The sequence below is a fragment of the Protopterus annectens genome, chromosome 1.part0 (assembly GCF_019279795.1).
Source record: "Protopterus annectens isolate FY-2018-M chromosome 1.part0, PAN1.0, whole genome shotgun sequence".
NCBI lineage: Eukaryota > Metazoa > Chordata > Ceratodontiformes > Protopteridae > Protopterus > Protopterus annectens.
This window is the reverse complement of record NC_056725.1, coordinates 1,332,202,064-1,332,222,264: the sequence shown is the minus strand read 5'-3', so window position 1 is coordinate 1,332,222,264 and position 20,201 is coordinate 1,332,202,064. Positions and strand designations below refer to the sequence as shown.

At 38.7% G+C, this 20,201-nt stretch overlaps 1 protein-coding gene across 2 annotated transcripts in view; it reads left to right on the top strand.

Annotated features, from left to right (window-relative positions):
- The window catches only part of LOC122797960 (interleukin-3 receptor class 2 subunit beta-like), an 836,628-nt gene that overhangs the window by 441,109 nt on the left and 375,318 nt on the right, over positions 1-20,201 (top strand). For both annotated transcript variants that reach the window (XM_044066494.1, XM_044066503.1), the window contains one exon: positions 17,917-18,068. In XM_044066494.1, coding sequence (XP_043922429.1) covers positions 17,917-18,068 — 152 coding nt within the window. The remainder of the gene's footprint in view (positions 1-17,916; positions 18,069-20,201) is intronic.

Below are 20,201 nucleotides of genomic sequence, written 5' to 3'. Positions count from 1 at the left end.
GATGTTATTAGAAAACAAGTACTCAGCACTTTGCCTAAGGCAGATTGATCTCAGTTAAAGGGGCGAGTAGAAAGAATAACCTCTATGTGGTCAGTAGTGTACAACATATCTCTCAACCTTCCATGTCCAAAATGAGGAACACTAACCCTCATAATGTGGAACAAATGGGCAAAATGTGGAACACCTACTAATGGCTTACTAACAACTTCAACTAGGAAGGTCATAGGATGGTTAAAATATGCTGGTTTTACTTATAAAGAAGATCTTTTAATGAATTAATATGATTCATTTCTATTTACAATGGATTTCACTTAAACAAATTCATAACACTGAATGTGTGACAGAGTCTTTCAATGTGGAACTTTGAGGGAACTTCGAGGAACATGAACTTTTTAAGACCCCAAATGAGGTACGTTCCTCATAATGAGGTACACTTGAGAGGTATGGTGTACAACTGCACAGTAAGGGGGCACCTAATGCTACACAAAGGAATAAGTTAATCAGTGAGGAACAGTCTAAATAGAATAGCAAGTTTCACATGCAAAGAAGGAAGGAAGCTACTGGTTTCAAAAGTGCATCATGGTATTTGGTTACCTGTTTCCATGTGATTAAGCAGGGCATGTATGGTCCAAATGCCTACAGCAAAAGCATATGTATGAACCAAAAGCCTCATGGCAGAGCTGAAACTGCCCCTGCTCTAGATTTCTGTCTGGATATAAACCTTATCCTAAGGTATTGAAAACAAACTATTGCTAAGAGTGATACTGTATCAGACATAACTATAGCCCTACAATTGTTAAGAGAGAAGCATTACTTGCTGGGGCTTCAGTTGATCATAGCTCATCTTAATATAAAACATCCTACAGCACATATTGAAAAGGGTAGGGATTCTTTATTTATATACAAAAGTAATTCTTATTTATAAAATATTTACATATTTACAAAAATATATGGGTCTACTTGATATGGCCAACATTTCAGAATGTCGAAAACCATATGGCCGAGACCATACAAAAAAAAAAAAAAAACACAATAAAATCTTACCTTCACACTGCAATTGGGGGGCTGCCCCCACACCCCCTGGAACTTAAATATTACTAACTCCGAGATCTCTCTACATTTTGAATGTCGATCATATGGTCTCGGCCATATGGTCTTCGACATTCTGAAACGTCGATCATGTGAAGGAGACCCAAATATACATATGTACAGATATATAAATATACAACTCAGTTTACACATATTCATATTTTTCTTCACAGTCATGCTGATTATTTATCCCTATTAGACCATCCACTCCTTTTTCCATAACCACCATCTGGTGGTGCAGCGGTAGTGTTGTTGCCTCACAGCAAGAGGTTCTCTCTTTTGATTCTCAGCTAGTGTGCGGGGAGTGCCTTCTGTGTGGAGTCTGCATGTCCTCCCTGCGGGTCGAGTGGCGTTCCGAAAGACATGCGTGAATGGGCGTACCTTCGTTAAAGGTTGGGCGTCGAGCTGGCAACTCAGCACAGTGTCTTTAGCGGACCGGAGTTCCGCTGTGGCGACCCCTAACCTGGAAAAGCCGAAAGTCAACAACAACAACAACAACCATCTGATTTTACTTAATATTGTTGCTAATACATTTACCATTAAACATAATTTCATTTATTCTTTTATTCCATCTAACCCATATAACATAAAATCACTTTTTATCTAATATTTTAACATATTATTTACTTCTGTTCTTAAAATATCCACATTTAATCATATCAATGTTTATTTTGTTCACTTATTTTATATCTTCAAAAAATTTTCTTTACATAGTTTCCCCCATAACATTTTTACTCTTTTACATTTCAAAAACACATGCTCTGTTGTTTCTTTTTCTTGACAATGTAAACTATTACCAGTTTCCACAAAATCAAATCTTGATATTCTGCTTTCTGATTATACCATTTGTTTCTTATTTTATAGCTTAAATTTTTTCATCTGTTAGATTTTCCCATTTTTTACATAGTAATATTTTATCATTATATTCTTATACCATACTTTTGTATCTTTATTTATTATTATTTATTTAACATGTGTTTACCTGGAAAGTCCGACTTGCAACAAAGCCACTTTCAGTGGAGGCCCGGGGAAAAATGCCCCAGATGCATGTCTTTGTATCTTAATCTATATCATTAATTTTTAGTTTCCACAAAAATATTTTTCTTTGTTACATTTTATTTCTTCATTTATACACTCATTTTCTCTTTTGCTCATTTTTACCATACTCTAAAATTTATCATACTTATATCATACTTATATTGATACAGTTTTACTACTAATCTTTCATTTTTTTTCATTTATCCACATTAACACTTTGAGCCAATTTAATGAAGCAGTGTATACCACTGGGTTAATTAACCCTAAACCTCCTTCTTCTTTATTTATACACAAAACTCCTGTTTTTACTGGGTTTAATCTAGAACCCCATATAAATGAAAAACATATCTGCAAGTATTCCTTTTCAAATACTGCTGGCAACATAGATTTGCTAAGTATGCTATTTTCCCATTAGTACTGAATTTATCAAATAAATATTTTTTTCTGAATAATTTATCTAGAAAAGAAATGTTTGCTTTATGTCTTCAGCTGTTTATTCTCATTGAATTCTACTTCCATCTTTATTCCCAAATTTCTTATCTAACATAGAAATTTCATTAATTGTGAAATATATACCCCATAATCTTTACTACATCGCATAAACCTTTACTTTTCTCTAGATACTCTTTTGTGCAAATTATTACTTTGTTTTTTCCAAGTATTATAGTGGCATCTGCATATGTTAACAGAACTGGAATTCTTAACTCTTCAGTTGTTATATACTCTGCCTCCTTTATTTTGTAATTTATTTCACATACTATCGCATTCATAACTAATGCAAAGAGTATACAACTCATTGGACATCACAGTCCTACACCACTCTTCATATGTACCTTTTTGCTTAAACAGTGATTTACAAGAATATTTACTTTATTATTAGTATACTCTGACATACATAATTTCTTGACTGTTTCACTTATATTACTTTCTTTCATTATTACCCATAAGATTTCATGTCCAGTTGCGTCAAATGCCTTATTAAGGTCTCCTATCATGATATTCGCTTCTTCTTTCCTGGTCATATTATCATCACCAGTTTCTCTATCATTAATAATTCTTGAGATCCCTTCCCCTTTATACCATATATGCTATTTTCCATAATATTTTTCATTTTAGTTTCAAATTTATTTTGTATTATTTTCATAAAGATCTTATAATCATTATTATTCAGTACTATTGGTCTACAGATGTTTAATAGTCTTCTATCATCCTTCTTCCATATGAATTTAAGTATTCCACTACATAATTCTTTATACAGAAAACATTAATTTAACTGTTCATTCAAAATCTTTAAAATATATGTTTTACCAATCCCTTAATTTTTATACATTTCATACCCTATTCTGTCTGGACTTGTAGGCAAATCTATATTTCCTTGTCCTGATACTTTGTATAGCTCTTTTAAAGTAATCTCCTTTTCCAATTCTTTATTCTCTTTTTCTGTTAACTTTTTAACTTTCCATGTTTTTTTCACTAACTTAATTTTTCTTTAAATAATTCTTGTGCATATTGTACTACACTATTCATAATATTTTCCTTAGTTCTTTCTATTTCTCCTTTTACATTTTTTTATTTTTCTCATTACAGTACCATGTTCCTTTACTAATCAGCTTAAGTAACTCAATACTTTTTACCTTGTAAAAATACCTTTGCTTATATAACAATTCTTGCATTAATTATTCATTTCTTTCATATAATTCTTTTCCTTTGTCAAAGTACTTTCTATTATTATGTTCTAAACCTTCCAAAGCAACATTATATATTATTTTATATTTTTCTTTCTCACGTAATATTGCCACTGTAAAAAACATTTTTTTTATATTTTTCTTTAAATATCATCCACCATTCAGACCATTTTTTATAAAATGTTCTGATAGTAATATGATCTTTCCATAACTGTATTACTAGTCTCTTTCCCTGTTCATTTCATGCTTTCTCATTTATCCTTTGTATTCCTTTGCCTATTTTTATATATTCCTTGTTTTCTTTTTTCTCTAGCCATATTCAAGATGATAAGAAAAGCAACTACTTCCCCTTCTCTTATAACTAAACCTTGTGATCATCATCATCTTCTTTCGGCTGTTCCCGTTAGGGGTCACCACAGCAGATCAACTGTTTCCATTTCTTCCTGTCCTCTGTATCTTGCTCTGTCACACCAACCACCTGCATGTCCTCTCTCACCACATTCATAAACCTTATCTTAGGCCTTCCTCTTTTCCTGTTACCTGGTAGCTTCATTCTTAGCATCTTTTTCCCAATATACTCAGCATCCCTTCTCAGCACATGTCCAAACCAATGTAATCTTGCCTCTCTGGCTTTGTCTCCAAACCTTCCAACCTGGGCTGACCCTCTAATATACTTATTCCTAATCCTGTCCACCCTCGTCACACCCAGTGCAAATCTTAACATCTTTAACTCTGCTACATCCAGCTCAAACTCCTGCCTTTTTGTCAATGCCACTGTTTCCAACTCATATAACATAGCTGGTCTCACTACCCTCTTGTAGACCTTCCCTTTCATTCTTACAGGTACTCATCTGTCACAAATCACTCCTGACACTCTTCTCCACCCACTTCATCCTGCCTGTACTCTCTTCTTCACCTCTCTTCCACACTCACCATTACTCTGAACTACTGACCCCAAGTATTTAAACTCATCCACCTTCGCCACCTCTACTCCTTGCATCCTCACCATTCCTCCATCCTCCCTCTCATTCACACACATATATTCTGTCTTAGTCCTGCTGACTTTCATTCCTCTTCTCTCTAGAGCATATCTCCATCTCTCCAGGGTCTCCTCCACCTGTTCCCTACTCTCACTACAGATCACAATGTCATCTGCAAACATCATAGTCCATGGGGACACCTGTCTGATCTCGTCTGCCAACCTGTCCATCACCATTGCAAGTAAGAAAGGGCTCAGAGCTGATCCTTGATGCAACCCCACCTCCACCTTAAACACATCCGTCACTCCCACCGCAGACCTCACCGCTGTCACACTACCCTCATACATATTCTGTACCACTCTTACATACTTCTCTGATACTCCTGACTTCCTCATACAATACCACAACTCCTCTCTAGGCACCCTGTCATATGCTTTCTCCAAGTCTACAAAAACACAATGCAACTGCTTCTGACATTCTCTGTACTTCTCCATCAACACTCTCAGAGCAAACATCGCATCTGTAGTGCTCTTTCCTGGCATGAAACCATACTGCTCTTCAATAATCATCACATCCCTTCTTAACCTAGCTTCCACTACTCTTTCCCATAACTTCATGCTGTGACTGATCAATTTAATCCCTCTGTAGTTACTACAGCTCTGCACATCACCCTTATTCTTAAAAATCGGTACCAAAACACTTTTTCTCCATTCCTCAGGCATCCTCTCACTTTCCAAGATTTCATTAAACAATCTGGTTAAAAACTCCACTGCCATTTCACCTAAACACCTCCATGCTTCCACAGGTATGTCATTTGGGCCAACAGCCTTTCCATTCTTCATTCTCTTCATAGCTATCCTTACTTCCTCCTTGCTAATCCACTGCACTTCATGATTCACTATCCCCACATCATCCAACCTTCTCTCCCTCTCATTCTCTTCATTCATCAACCCCTCAAAGTACTCTTTCCATCTCCTCAACACACTCTCCTCGCTTGTGAGTATGTTTCCCTCATTATCCTTTATCACCTTTACCTGCTGCACATCTTTCCTAGCTTGGTCTCTCTGTCTAGCCAATTGGTACAGGTCCCTTTCTCCCTCCTTAGTGTCCAACCTTTCATACAACTCTTCATATGCCTTATCCTTAGCCTTCGCCACCTCTCCCTTTGCCATGCACCTCATCTCCTTATACTCCTGTCTACTTTCTTCATCTCTCTGACAATCCCACTTCTTCTTTGCCAACCTCTTTGCCTGTATACTCTGCTGTACTTCCTCATTCCACCACCATGTCTCTTTGTCATCCTTCCTCTCTCCCGATGTGATACCAAGCACCTTTCTAGCTGTCTCCCTTACTAGCACTGCTGTAGTTACCCAGCTATTTGGTAACTCTTCACTGCCACCCAGTGCCTGTCTTAACTCATCCCTGAACTCCACCTCACAATTACCCTTTTTCAATTTCCACCATTTGATCCTTGGTGCTGCCCTCACACTCCTCCTCCTCTTCTTGATCACCAACGTCATCCTACAAACCACCATCCTATGCTGCCTAACTACACTTTCTCCGGCCACCACTTTACAGTCTCCAGTCTCCTTCAAACTGGCCCTCCTACGTAAGATATAATCGACCTGTGTGCATCTTCCTCCACTCTTGTATGTCACCCTATGCTCCTCCCTCTTGTTAAAATACGTATTCACCACAGCCATATCCATCCTTTTTGCAAAATCCACTACCATCTGACCTTCTCCGTTCCTTTGTTTAACACCATACCTACCTATCACTTCCTCATCCCACTCTTCCCTTCACCAACATGCCCATTTAAATCTGCTCCAATCACCACTCTCTCACCCTTGGGTACAGTCATCACCACTTCATCCAATTCACTCCAAAATTTTTCTTTCTTATCCATTGCACACCCAACTTGTGGTGCATATGCACTAACAACATTAATCATTACACCATCAATTTCCAGCTTCATAAACATCACTCTATCCGACACCCTTTTCACCTCCAAAACACTCAACGCATACTTTTCCTTCAGAATAACTCCTACGCCATTTCTCTTCCCATCCACACCATGATAAAACAATTTGAACCCACCTCTGATACACCTAGCCTTACTCCCCTTCCATCTGGTCTCTTGCACACACAATATACCAACCTTCCTTCTGTCCATCATATCAGCTAGCTTTCTCCCTATACCAGTCATACTGCCAACATTCAAAGTTCTGACCCTCACTACCACAGTCATAGCCTTTCTCCTCTCTTCCTGCCTTCGGCCATGCCTTCCGCCTCTTCTCCTCCTTCGGCCAACAGTAGCCCAATTTCCACCAGCACCCTGTTCGCTAACAGTACTGGTGGCGGTCATTGTTAACCCGGGCCTCGATAGATCTGGTATGCAAATATTAACTGGTGACTGCATGAAATGATCTGGCGAAGTTTTACGCCAGATGCCCTTCCTGATGCAACCCTCCCCATTTATCCGGGCTTGGGACCAGCACAAAGAAATGCACTGGCTTGTGCATCCCCAGTGGCTGGGTTATAACTAAATCTTGTAATACTATAAAATAATGTATTTCAGTTCTATACATACCTCTTCTGTAAGTCCATGAATTTTTGTCCCAAATTTTAACTTAACATATTGTATAACTTTTAACATGTTCCTTATATCATTTCCTTTCTTTTATGTTTGCCTCTTTAATCACAATTAAAATGTCCTGTTATTATAATATTCATATTTATCACTACAAAGTCTAAAATCTGATAAAATAAGCTTTCCCTTTCTTTACAGTTAGTATAAGCATATAATGTTATAATTCTATATACTTTTTCTTTCTATTTTAAATCTACAGTGGTTAATCTTCCCATATTTGCTAAAGTTACATCTAATATATTTACTGTATTTCAGCAGAATACAACTAATCTAGAACATCTCTCATTTCCCAAATTCTAGATTATTTTTCCTCCCCATAGTTTCTCTGTTTGTAATCTTTCATTTGTTAAAAAATTTGTCTTCTAATATAATTGCATCTACATTACATGTATTACACCACTCCAAAATTCCTGTTCTTCTTACAATATTCTTAATACTATTCACATTTACAGAAAGGACTCTAAAATTTCCATTTTCCCGTAGATTCATGGTTTCATAACTTCATAGGTAATTACTAGGCTTTCTCAATAGGCCATTCTAAGCCTAACTAATTTTCTTTCCAAAGGTCAGTGTCAAATACTGTACCACGTATCTGTGAGTCAAACACCCTAACTATTATACCAAGCCCTAGTCTTTACATATTTTTTTCATCCCTTTCCTTTTTTCTTGTACTGACCCCTTTAAATTTTCTTTTTTCTGTCTATCCTTTTACCAGCACAATTATTTTATTTCCCTTTTACTACTACCCAGTTTGTCTTCTTCATCACTTCAGAACCTTCTTCCAAATCATTGTTATTATTTTTTTTCATTTAATTTTCCTATTTCTCCCCCTTCTTTTTCCTTTTCCTTACTGTTATTTTCATTTTTGCAGTCCATCCATAAATGTCCACTTTGATAACATGTATGACATTGTAATTCACAGTTTTTGCATCATCCCATTTCCCCACAAATATAACATTTTCTTTTGTCATGGTTACTTATCAAATGTCCTTTTTTCAACAAAAGAAATTTGTTTTGGGTTGTCCCCAGTATTTTACAACACCTCTATTCCTCTCCACATTTATCATGCTTGGTATATTTACACAAAGCTTTCAAATATCCTTTCAAAGTCTCTCTTTCTACCTCTGAAATTGTACAAGAATGTTATCTTTTGTTTCCCTGTTAAATGCCTATATCACATAAATATTCCATGGGCTACAGTTTTTCTTTTTTCATAGTCTCCAAGAATATTTTCCATTGAAAAACAGTCTCAAATATAATGGCACAAAATGTCTCTTTGTTAATAAGAATAAATGCTCTTATCTCATGTGCTTTTACACCCAAAGGAGCTATTAAATTGTCCCACACATCCTACTTTTCCATTTCTTTATCTTCTTTACTTTGAATCCTTACCACATACTTCCATTTTTCATTTTTTTTCTGCCTTCTTTTCTGCTACTCCACTTTTGCTTTCTTTTACTTTTTCTACATATGTTTTCTTTTCCATCTCAACACTATTCTTCAGGATTGTGTTGCATCATCATTTTGAATTTTCTCCATAATGTCCCCCAGAAAACATCTCCTTCATTTTCTGGCTCATTCTGCACCACCATTTCTTTAAGTAAATCATCCCATAACCCTCCTGACTGGAGGGATGTAATTATACATCCATCATTTGCTGAGTCATCTCCATCAAACAGGTTTCTTTGAAATATTTCTTCTGAATCCTGCACACATTCTCCAGTCTCGATATTTGCTTTCTCCTTCATTTCTTTCACTACTCCATCATCTTCTTCTCTCTCCATCTGCCTTCCTGTTACTCTGAGTCACCTCTGCATCTGGAACAGAAACAGGAAGTGCTCCTCCAAAATTGTTCTCACTCACAACAAGTAGGGGAAGTTCTCTGATGCCCTGGCCAAATTCTCCTAGCACTAGAAATACCACAATGGTTCTCCCTAAAAAGAGGCCACTAGCCTAATGAGACTAACCTGGTCAACAAATGAGAAATAAAAATAAAAATATACATAAATATCAACGGCATCTCATCAGTACCACAGTGACCAGACATCAGCACTAAAACTGAAAAGAAGGCCGGGAAACAAACATATGACATTATTTAATGACATTCCTGCAGATGTTTTAATTGGAAATTATTTTGATAATATGCCATCTTGTGTACATGAGTTTACATGGAGCCAAGCCAGACATGAAGATAAGCATGTGGAGAAGGTAGTAAGGGACAAACCTAGCCAGTGTCTACAACACCAGTACAGGATGTTAATGTGGCTAATACATGGGAAGAGATATGTAGTAGCAGCAAGCCTGAATCTCACAGTACCTGAAAGGTACTAGATTTCCTTTAAAGGAGGCTAGGAGAAGAGCTAGGTAGTAGCAATAATTCTGAAAATCATACACAATTGTCAAAAAAAGATTAGACTTCTTTTGGATAGTGGGCTCAGAAGCATCACAAACAGAATGTGGAGACAGGCACAGCATTTCGAGTCTCACATTAAAGAACATGCAGGAAATAGCCAAAGAAGCTTCAGGCTGTCAAGGATAGGGGAAATCTGTACAGTGAGAATTGGGATTGTTATGTAGAGAATGGACTCCTGAGGGATGGCTAGAGTATAAAGTGATACAGCAGTTGGTAACACCAAAGGCCTACTCATAGTATTTCTGTCCATAACCTATGATATCCTTTTTCTGTGTGCATGGACATGAAGAACACAAGAAGAAGGTTTATGCAAAATTCTATTGGCCAGTATCACTGCTGGAGTAGAGGAATGAAGAAGCTCTGATTATAACCCAGGTAACCAAGGTTCAGCTATCAGCTTGTATGCTTGACAGCACAGGCTGGGAAAATGGGTCTGTCCATCTGGGGTGTGGGTTTCCTGGCTGATATTGCTAATGCTACTCCCTCACACAATCTCAGGTGGAGGAGAGGGATGGCGTCAATGAGTGGTACGCAGTGCAGAGACAATATGGACATCACCACCCAAGCTGGTGATGATAGTCCTTGATAACCACACAAAGAGTACATGAAGTCACTGTTAGAAGGACATTGGCAGTCCCTATGGCCTTCATCAAAATCAAGCAAAAAAGTTAGGCCATTCATACAGAAATACTCTGTGTCAGGATGTCAATGAAAGCAACAAATATCCCACTGTCTGCCTGAATGTTGACTCCCTGAGTACTCTCACCCAAGGAGATCTGAGGAAAGCCCCCCCTCCAACCTTTAGGGAATGAATGGGCTTCCATTCAATAAGAGGTGATGATTAGCCTGGTGGAGGGGGAAGAGAGCTTTAGAAAAAAAAATCTGTTGGACAGCCAGTGAAAAAATGGGAAGAGGCACTGCAAAATATGCACACAGTGCCAAAAGTGTATCAGGAGACAAATCTAAGGCCACTTTGGTGTCATTCCCTGTGACTGAGGCACTATGTCAGAGGGTAGTTGTCACTGGGATTATTTTATGATCACAAGTTGAGGGGAATACCCAGACTTAATCCATAATGATTTGGAGGGTAAATGCGATTCTCATAATGAGCCTGTTGTAAATTTCAGGATCAAGCTTAGGTAACTCATGGATTTGCCTCAGGAGCATGTTATACAACCACAACAGCAGCAAAGATCTGGCATGACCTGACAGCTAGAGCCAGGGAATATACAGTCAGCTAAAACATAATGGTGCTTATACCTGTTGCATAGTAAGCCATAGGTAGTATGGGGGGTGATTGCACTGCTGTGTCAAAGGAAAGAAAAGTGATTTCAATTATGTGGTGGAATTGACAAGCAGGAAACAGAAGCACGTTTTACCATGTTAACAGATGAAGCCCTATCGTGACAGGGAGACATTGGTACTAAGCATTTGTGGTGGGTTATAGAAAGAATCACGGGTTAGCTTTTGGTATATCTCAATGAAGCTCAGTCTGTTTTTGTGGAACTATTACACAGAGTTTACATTTTTTTCTTAAAATAATTAGAGTTACCGCACTTGGTGCACCGTTACTACAGTTCACATTTTACTGTATCTTTACTAAAACATCTGCAGGTTTTATATACTCTGTCACTATTTTCTCCATTTTCTAGATTCAGTCAGACTTTCTTGAGACACCGCATAGCAACAAAACTTGGCAACTGAATGTGTAGCTCAACTTAACTACCCAATTTCATGTCTTGACAGACTATGTACATTTATATTCCTGGTTCCACTGTATTATCTTGGCTAAGTTTTCACTTCCTGTTCATGAGATAGCACTGGAAGGCCACTATCCTGAGAGCAATGTGGGTGAAATCCTGAAAAGCCTGTGGTGATAACTGTGTTATGCAACTGTTCAGTATTAATGCTTATTTGGATTTGGCAGGTGGTAGACATAACCTGAGACAGTATTACATTTTTGACATCCACTCATTAAGTGCTCATCCTCTTATATCATTCACTACACAGTGGGGCAAATCATGTGATCATAAACCCTGAGCACCAACACCAGAAACCTGCACAATATCTGGGTCCCAACCTGCCACAATCACATTCACACCTCCTGCCTGACCTGCACCACCCAGTACTTGTAGCCCTGGTCTAGATGCTGGTACTGTTTGTCCCAACTATAGAAGTGTTAGAGGAGGTAACAGCTTTGTCACCCATCGACTGATGGCGGACATTATGGAGATCATTGACAGGAGGTTAGATGTCCACATCTGCCAAATGGGGAATCTTATCTGGTAACTCACTGAGCCACATCCCTGCTATACACTGGGTCACCCATCTGATCAAGGGCCCAGTGGCGTGGGAATCCAGGGTGGCAAGTAAGCTCACAATGAGACATGCCTGGCAGAAACAGCAGCCACATAACCTCATCTTGTCCCTCATCCTGCTGTTTCCCATCTGTTTTCATGTTCCCCACCTGGCTGACCCCTACCCCCATTACTCTTGCCCTTTGACTTCAGCTTCATCATCAAAAGAATGCAACTTCTCCTACTTCTTTCCAGTCCCACCTCTAATTCTAACCCCTTAGTCAATACCCATATGTCACTGCTAGGACACTCTTATCTATCCATTACACTTTTCTCTTTACACCTCTACTCTTACTCTATACTTAAGCTACTTACTCCTCCTGATTTTCTTACTTAAGCTGTTATCCAATTTCCCATCTCTGTCTCTTCTCGTGCTACTATACTCCCTGCTATGTCTAATCTTTGCTCTCTTTGTTGCTATACTCCCTACTGTGGCCAACTTGCTCACAAGTTAACTGCATAAAGCAAAAAATAACCCCTACTAACAATGTTCACCATTATGTAATGCCTCAACCTAAAACTGTAAAAGATGTGTTCAGTCTATGTAAATATGTTAAATCTTAACCTTCAATGCTATGTTACTGGTCAATGTTAAGTTTTTGTACTATGTAATTTTGAATGCTTCTGTATACACCTTATATTTTCCTTAAAATTTAACTGTGGAGCTTTTCTCCCCAGGCCTCTGCTGATAACTTCGAAACTTCAGAACAGCAAATTTTTTCCCAGGGAAAAAAATTGCTGTTCCGAAAAACACACACACAAAACAAGCACACCAAAAACCTTATAAACCTGCACTAAACCTTAAATACACAACTATCTATGCACTAACCTTAACCCAAACCCTAACCCTAAGATCCATCGCTATCGCACACTTAACTTTCCCGCCCCCTAACCCTAAAGTCTGTCACTATCACACACTTACCTCACCTGCACCCTAACCCTAAAGTCCGTCACTATCGCACACTTACCTTACCCACACCCTAACCCTAAAGTCTGACACTATCGCACACTTACCTTAACCGCACCCTAACCCTAAAGTCCGCCACTATCGCACACTTACCTTACCTGCACCCTATCCATAAAGTCCGTCACTATCGCACAATTACCGTACCCGCAACCTAACCCCAACGTCTGTCATAATCGCACACTTACCTTAACCCGTTCCGTAACTTTCACACCACAGTGGAGAAAATGTCGAAGCTGCAGAAACAGCCAACCAAATTCTTTTCCTGGGAAAGAATTTGGATTTCCGCGACTTCGACATTTTCAACTTTCAAACTTCCCCGTTCGAACTTCTAGTGTTCGAACTTCTGGAAGTTCGATTACATAACATAGACCCCTTTTTTTTTTGTATAATTTTTTCAAGTAACTGCAGTTTTTCTGTATAATTTGTGTCATACAGAGATATGACTCATTGTATTTTCTTTGGAAATTAGAGTAAATGAGGAAACTCTTGCCAGCGATCAGTTAAGGGTGAGGATGCTGAATGACTTGGGTAAGTGAAGATCCCCGGAGCAGATGGAGTGCTCTTTTTAATCCTGACTTGTATACAAGTATACTTAAAAAACAGATCAAAATAAGGCAATAACTCCTAAACATTATAGAAGTGCATTTTACTTTTGGAACTGCAACAAATAATTATCTTTCTTAGCTGATGCTGGCAGCTGAAGGTGTTTTACTTACCACTTACAGTTCTAGTTTGCTGTAAACTATATCATATCCTGTCATAATGTGGCTGCTAATTAGTTGTTTATGATGATCTATTATGCTATTAAAAACTATAGTTTGTTATCATGTTATGCATTACTCATTAAGTTCATGTTAGGGTGTTTCCTTCTGTCAGAGCTGAAAATGAATTATCGTAGATCAAGTAACACCTTCACCACTCTTCTGAAAAATAACACAGCCTATTCCTTTTTAGATGTGTCAGCTTTATGTCTATTTATTTATTTTAGTTTACATTTGTTGACCGGGATAGTCCAACTGGATTCATGTCCATTTTCAGCGGAGGCCTGGGGAGAAAAGCTCCAAGGTAGACAGATAGAATAATAACAAAGAAGGCATATTACAGATATGGTATTTACAACGAATACATAAGCAGACATGAATAGACAATTTCACAAGTTCGAGTTACCCCTGGTAACAGTCACGGGAAAATTTAACAGTAGTTTGATTAATTGATTTTTCACATTCATGATGAGAGTTAGCCAGCCTTGTTGCAGTGGCAAAGCCAGTTTAGTGCCAGATATTGTTTGAGTTTAGTTTTAAATTGGCCTAGGGAGGAGAGCAAAGTATTATCAGCTGGAAGTAGGTTCCAGGCTCTGACTGCAGAGTTTGCAAAGAGGGAATCACCGGCTACATTGTTAATTTTGATTGTCTGAATTAGTAGTCTGTTCGAGGATCGAAGCAGTCTCGGATTATTATAGGGGGTGATAATATTTTTAAGAGCTGGTGTATTATCGGGTTTATATTGTAAAGTTGAAAGCTTACCTTATCGAATCCCTAAATGTCGACCTGTCCTTATCGAACCGTGAAAACATCGAATGTCCAGAAAAGTGAAACCAGAAACATCGAATTGTCATGGTTGGCCTTCTGCGGTATAGCTCCGTAAGTTAATTGTGCAATAGTTACAGACATTAGGGATAGGGTGCGGGTTAAGGTAAGTGCATAGATGGTAATGTATGTTAGATTTAGTGTAGGGTTTTGTTAAGTGTATGTGTGTGGATTATTTAGTTTGTTTGGGTTTAGCTTTTTAAGGTAAGTGTGCAATAGTTATGGACCTTAGGGTTAGAGTGCAGGTTAAATTAAGTGCATACATGGTGGTATATGTAAGATATAGTGTAGGGTTAGAAGTAGGGTTTAGTTTAGGGTTAGAAGTAGGATTTTGGTTAGTGTATGTATGTGGTTTATTTAGTTTGTTTGTGTAGGTAGTATGTAGCGGGCGGTGGGGTGGTACAAGTATGATAGTTCGACGTTTTGAATTTCGCGGTTTAGGGCGTTCTGTGTTTATGCGGTTCAATGAGGATGGGTCGACGTTTAGGGATTCGATAAGGTAAGCGTTCAAGTTTATAATATAGACCCGTATTATCTGGATTATAGAGGATTTTATTAGCCATAATCAGAAAGTTATATTGGATTAGACTGGGAAGTTCTAGCCACCCAAGTTTTTATGTTTGATGCAGTGGTGTGTTCTAAAAGGCAGGCCAGTGGCAAACTGGCAATGTGATTGTAACAGGTTGACAGTCTATTAAGTACTCTTTTGTTTAGATTAGAGAGAAGTGGGGAAGCATATAGAAGTGATGAAAGCAGGTGAGAGCGAGCTATGTCAATCTTAGCTGGAGGGGTTAGGAAGGCTTTTATTCTATACAGTGACCCAAGTTTTTTATTGATGGTCTTGATAGTTTGGTCTACATGAAGATGAAATTTTAGGTTATTATCAATAATGACTCCTAATAGTTTTGTAGAGGGGTCAGGGGTGATTATTGTGCCATCTTTTGCATTTATGGTGAAGGTAAAAGCAGCAGACCTTTGTGTTGGTGAGAATAACAACATTTTAGTTTTTTTGGGATTTAGCAACAATCGATGTTCAGAGAGCCAGTTTTCTATAGTGTTAAAGGTGGACTGGGTATCAGACCTCAAGTCTGAAGGAGATGTAGCTGAGCAAGTCAGGGTAGAGTCATCAGCATATTGGATACAGCTGACATTTGGGATGACTGTATATAAGTCGCTAATAAAGTTAGAAAACAGTAGGGCCCTAATATGGAGATTTGTGATACTACAAGAGTGTTAGGTAATTGGTTAGAGAGCTTTTTCTGCCAGAGAACAGCCTGCTGCCTCCCATTGAGGTAGGATTTAAACCATTGAATGGCTTTAGAATTTAGACAGAAAGATTGCAGGGTGTGAATCAAAAGCTGGTGATCCACCATGTCGAATGCCTTGGAAAGATCCAAGAAGAGGGCTGAGGATATGTGATTATTGTTACAATTATTATTTATGGTATTGGTAAATGCTAGTAGGGCTGAAGTTGTGCTGTGGTGTGGATAGAAGCCATGTTGGGTATCGGCCATGAGGTGATTCTGAATTAGGTGGTGCATGAGTTGTTTGTGTATACATTTTTCCATAATCGTAGCTAGTGGAGAAAGTATAGCTATTGGTCTATAATTGGAGAATTCAGTGGGAATTTTAGCCTCTGCTAAATTAATGATTAATTAGTATTGATAATGGGTGTACCTTCGTTGAAGGTTGTGCATCAGGGCTGGTAACTCGGCACGTAAAAATCAACTACCAATCATTAGCGGACCGGAGTTCCGCTGTGGCGACCCCTAACCGGGAAAAGCCAAAAGACACAAAAACAACAACAACTGGATAGGCAATGGCATCAGCTGATTTTTGAAGGTACTTGGCGGGGAGTTGATCAGTGGAGAGTGTGGTGGGTTTTAATTTTTTGATCAAGGTATGTATAAGTGATGTGGACACTGGTTGGAAGCTGAACAAGAGTAGGTTTATAGGGGTGGTACTGTCAGGGCCAGGGGAGCTAGGAGGTAATTGGCTAGCTAGGGCTTGAATTGTCTCTGTAAAGAAACAGTTAAAACTGCCTGAAACATCCTCAGGGAATTTATCAATGGTAACAGCGGGCATAGGGGTAGACGTTTTTCCAGGATGAAGTAGATTACTCAGAACTGCCCAGAACTTCTGAGGATTGTTCTAGTTTGCTGTCTGTAAATTACAGTAGTATTGTTTTTTGTCTTGTAAAATGGATTTTTTTAGTTTTATTCCTAGCTTGCCTGTATTTAACATGATTATGGGAGTCTTTAGCGGAGGTCCATAGAGCCCAAATTTTGTTTCTACTGGTAATTTTTAATCTAGATTCTTTAGACAGCCATGGTGCAGTTTTTGCCTTTGCTCGCTTTGAGTGGGCAGGTGCATGCAAGTCAAGGATGTCAAGGAATTTGTTGTTAAAATATGCAACTGCCTCTTCTAAGGGGCGATGTTTTACCATAGACCAGTTACAGGAGTTAAGTTCCTGTTGGAATTTGGCAGGGTCAAAGTCTTTTTTGTTTCTGACTTTTCTGAGTAAGGATTGATGAGGATTAATGGCTTTTTGCTTAACTGTGTAAGTGAGAAGGTGGTCACTTAGGTCATTGGGGAGGGTACCAGCAGTGTACAGTTGGGGGTTACTATTTACGAGTACCCAGTCGAGTATGCTTTCTTTATGTTTGGGTTTACCTAGCCTGGTTGGGGTGGTTATGATTTGTGTAAATGCATTCAGGTTAATGTGGGTAGAAGGGGATTCTGAGGAACAGGTGCCCCATTCTATGTTAAAGTCACCAAGTAATAGGGTTTCTTAGGGGTAATGACATGATAGCTAATGTAGGATGTCTTCGAGTGCGGCTCGGGGGAATATACATACAGATGATGTTGATGCATTTACTTTTGTTAAGTTGCAATTTAGTGGCAAGAATTTCGGAGTTATTAATTTGAGGTGGTTGACTAACATCTATGGTCACATTCAATTCAGATTTGTAGAATATAGCTACCCCACCCCCCTTCCTGGAAACACGATCCAGCCTGTCTATGTTATACCCATATGTATATGCAAGACATTTAATTTGAATGCATTTATGAATGTACTCAGTGTTTGCAATTTATATTATTCATTAAACCTGTCACAAAAGCTCATCTGTTCTGTTTAACATTATTTTAGTCAAGCCTCGCATCCCTCAGAACTTAAAGGTGACAACAGAGAAGAATGGAGATTTCACGTTGACATGGGAGACTGCCTATGGAAATCAGACCATTCTGCATGGGCAACTACAAGCAGAGGTTTCCTATAAAAGGGATTGGGAACCATGGGAGGTAAGAAAACCTAACTCTTTGTCATTTATTTATGTTGATAACATCCATGATTGGCTGTATGCAGTGAAGTCCACTTTACAGTTTTAGTTACGGTATATGCCCAAATGGTGTATACTGGTACAGGCAAAGCTTATACAGTCTCTTGTCTGTTCAATAGTACTAACTAGTGCATATTATCTTATGTCATACATTCTATATAGTCATAATTTGTAGTATTTCTGTAGTTTTATTAGGGAGTTTAACAGTGGTATTCATAGTCAGTTATGCATGTGTGCCGATCACACTTGCACAGATTATGGATGTATGCAGATGAAGTGCAATTCATAGATGTCTGCTGCACATATGTGCAACCCTAAAAACAGAGACAGCTATACTCAAATTAGTAAATAATTATATTTAAATAAAAAGATGTATGTAAAAGCTGTGCCAGTGATATGGAATGGTAATGATTTATCTTCCCTGCTTTTTGTGATTCAGAGTCTAATTAGCTACACAATGTATGTGTGTACATAGGCTACAAAAAGCAAGCATTGCCATCCTGTCACTTTTATTGATGAAGCTGCTTGTTTTGGCTGCAGGTCTTGCAGTATCTCACTTTGAGGTGCCTACTAGGTATAGACAATGGGTAACGAATTATAACGTTGAGGAGCAGGAGGTACTTGAAAGCTTTAGAGTAGACACGGATATTATAAGGGCTTTGGTGAACTTGTATGACCCATAAACTGGAACTGGAATTGGGGGAATGTCTGGCCTTCATATTCCTGTGAACATCAAGGTATGTGTATCCCTCAATGTACTTGGTATAGAGAGCTTTCAGAGACAGCCAAAGGACACATGCAGTATCTGTTAGACATCTACCTCCAGGATACTGCAGCAGCTCCTCAGTGACATGCTATCCTATCCATCTCTGGTGAGCATATCGATTTCTGTGCACAACAACACCACTAAACCATTACTATGCATGCCTCTTATTGACAGGCATACTTTCTTGAGGTGCTTGGTGCAACAGATTGTACCTATGTAGCTATCAGGGTCACACATGGATCATAGGAGGACAGGTACCATAATAGGAAGGGATAGCATTCCATCAACTGACAGTTTGTGATGTATATGATTGTATCAGCAATGTATTGGTCTAGCATCCTGATAGTACCCATGATTCCCATAGAAGACACGCAAGTTTCCTATGTCACCACTTCTTGAATGGCAGGATACCATACGTATACCTCATTAGTGAGTACAGTAAATCAGTTTGTGAACCCATAGCTACTGACCAACTATCCTGTCTTCATATGTCCCCTCCTCATTATGGTTTTCAGGTGATGCAGGTTACCCCTTGAACCATGGCTAACGACATCAGTCCATATCCCACACAGAGCTGCAGAAGAGCTAGGTAACAGCATCCTGTTCCAGATACAGATAGCTCCTGAGTGAGTATTTGACCTGTTTATTGCCCATTTCCACTGCCTGGACAATTCTGAGGAGTTATTTTCAGAGTAATCCTGCTACTAAGTGCAGATTGTTTACTACTTGTCGCATTCTGCACAATATGATTCTGCATTGGCCATTTGCACCACTGCTACACACAATGACTGATAAAACAACCAATGATCAAACAACTACCTCTATTGTTTGTTGCATGAGTGAAAGAAGCAGTTCTGGTCAGCTAACAGCAGCAGGAGCAGCATGGCACTCCCAGACAGGCTTGGGCACAGCACACAGTAGCAGAGGTGAAGCAGCGGTGTCCATTTCACGACTGTTGACCATGACCTACACTACAGGACAGGTTAAGTACACAAAGACAAAACTTGATGTATGCAGTGTATGGTCTATTTACAATGTGCATTAGGCATCCCATCAGATACCATGCAAACACATACATTTAGTAGGGTCACAGTCTTCATAAGAAATATGATGGTCAGTGGGCAGAGGCACAGGTGCTAGATATACCAGAGGGAGGGTGGGGGGTGGGATTGTCAAGTATGGTGTGTGACCATACTGTAGTATTTTGTACAGATGTTCTACAGATGCAGGGGAGTAATAATGTGATGATGTAATGAAACTGTTTTCAGTTGTTATTCTGAAGGCAAGAAAAATACTCCATTTGTCTGTTTTCTTTTCTATTTTTGAACC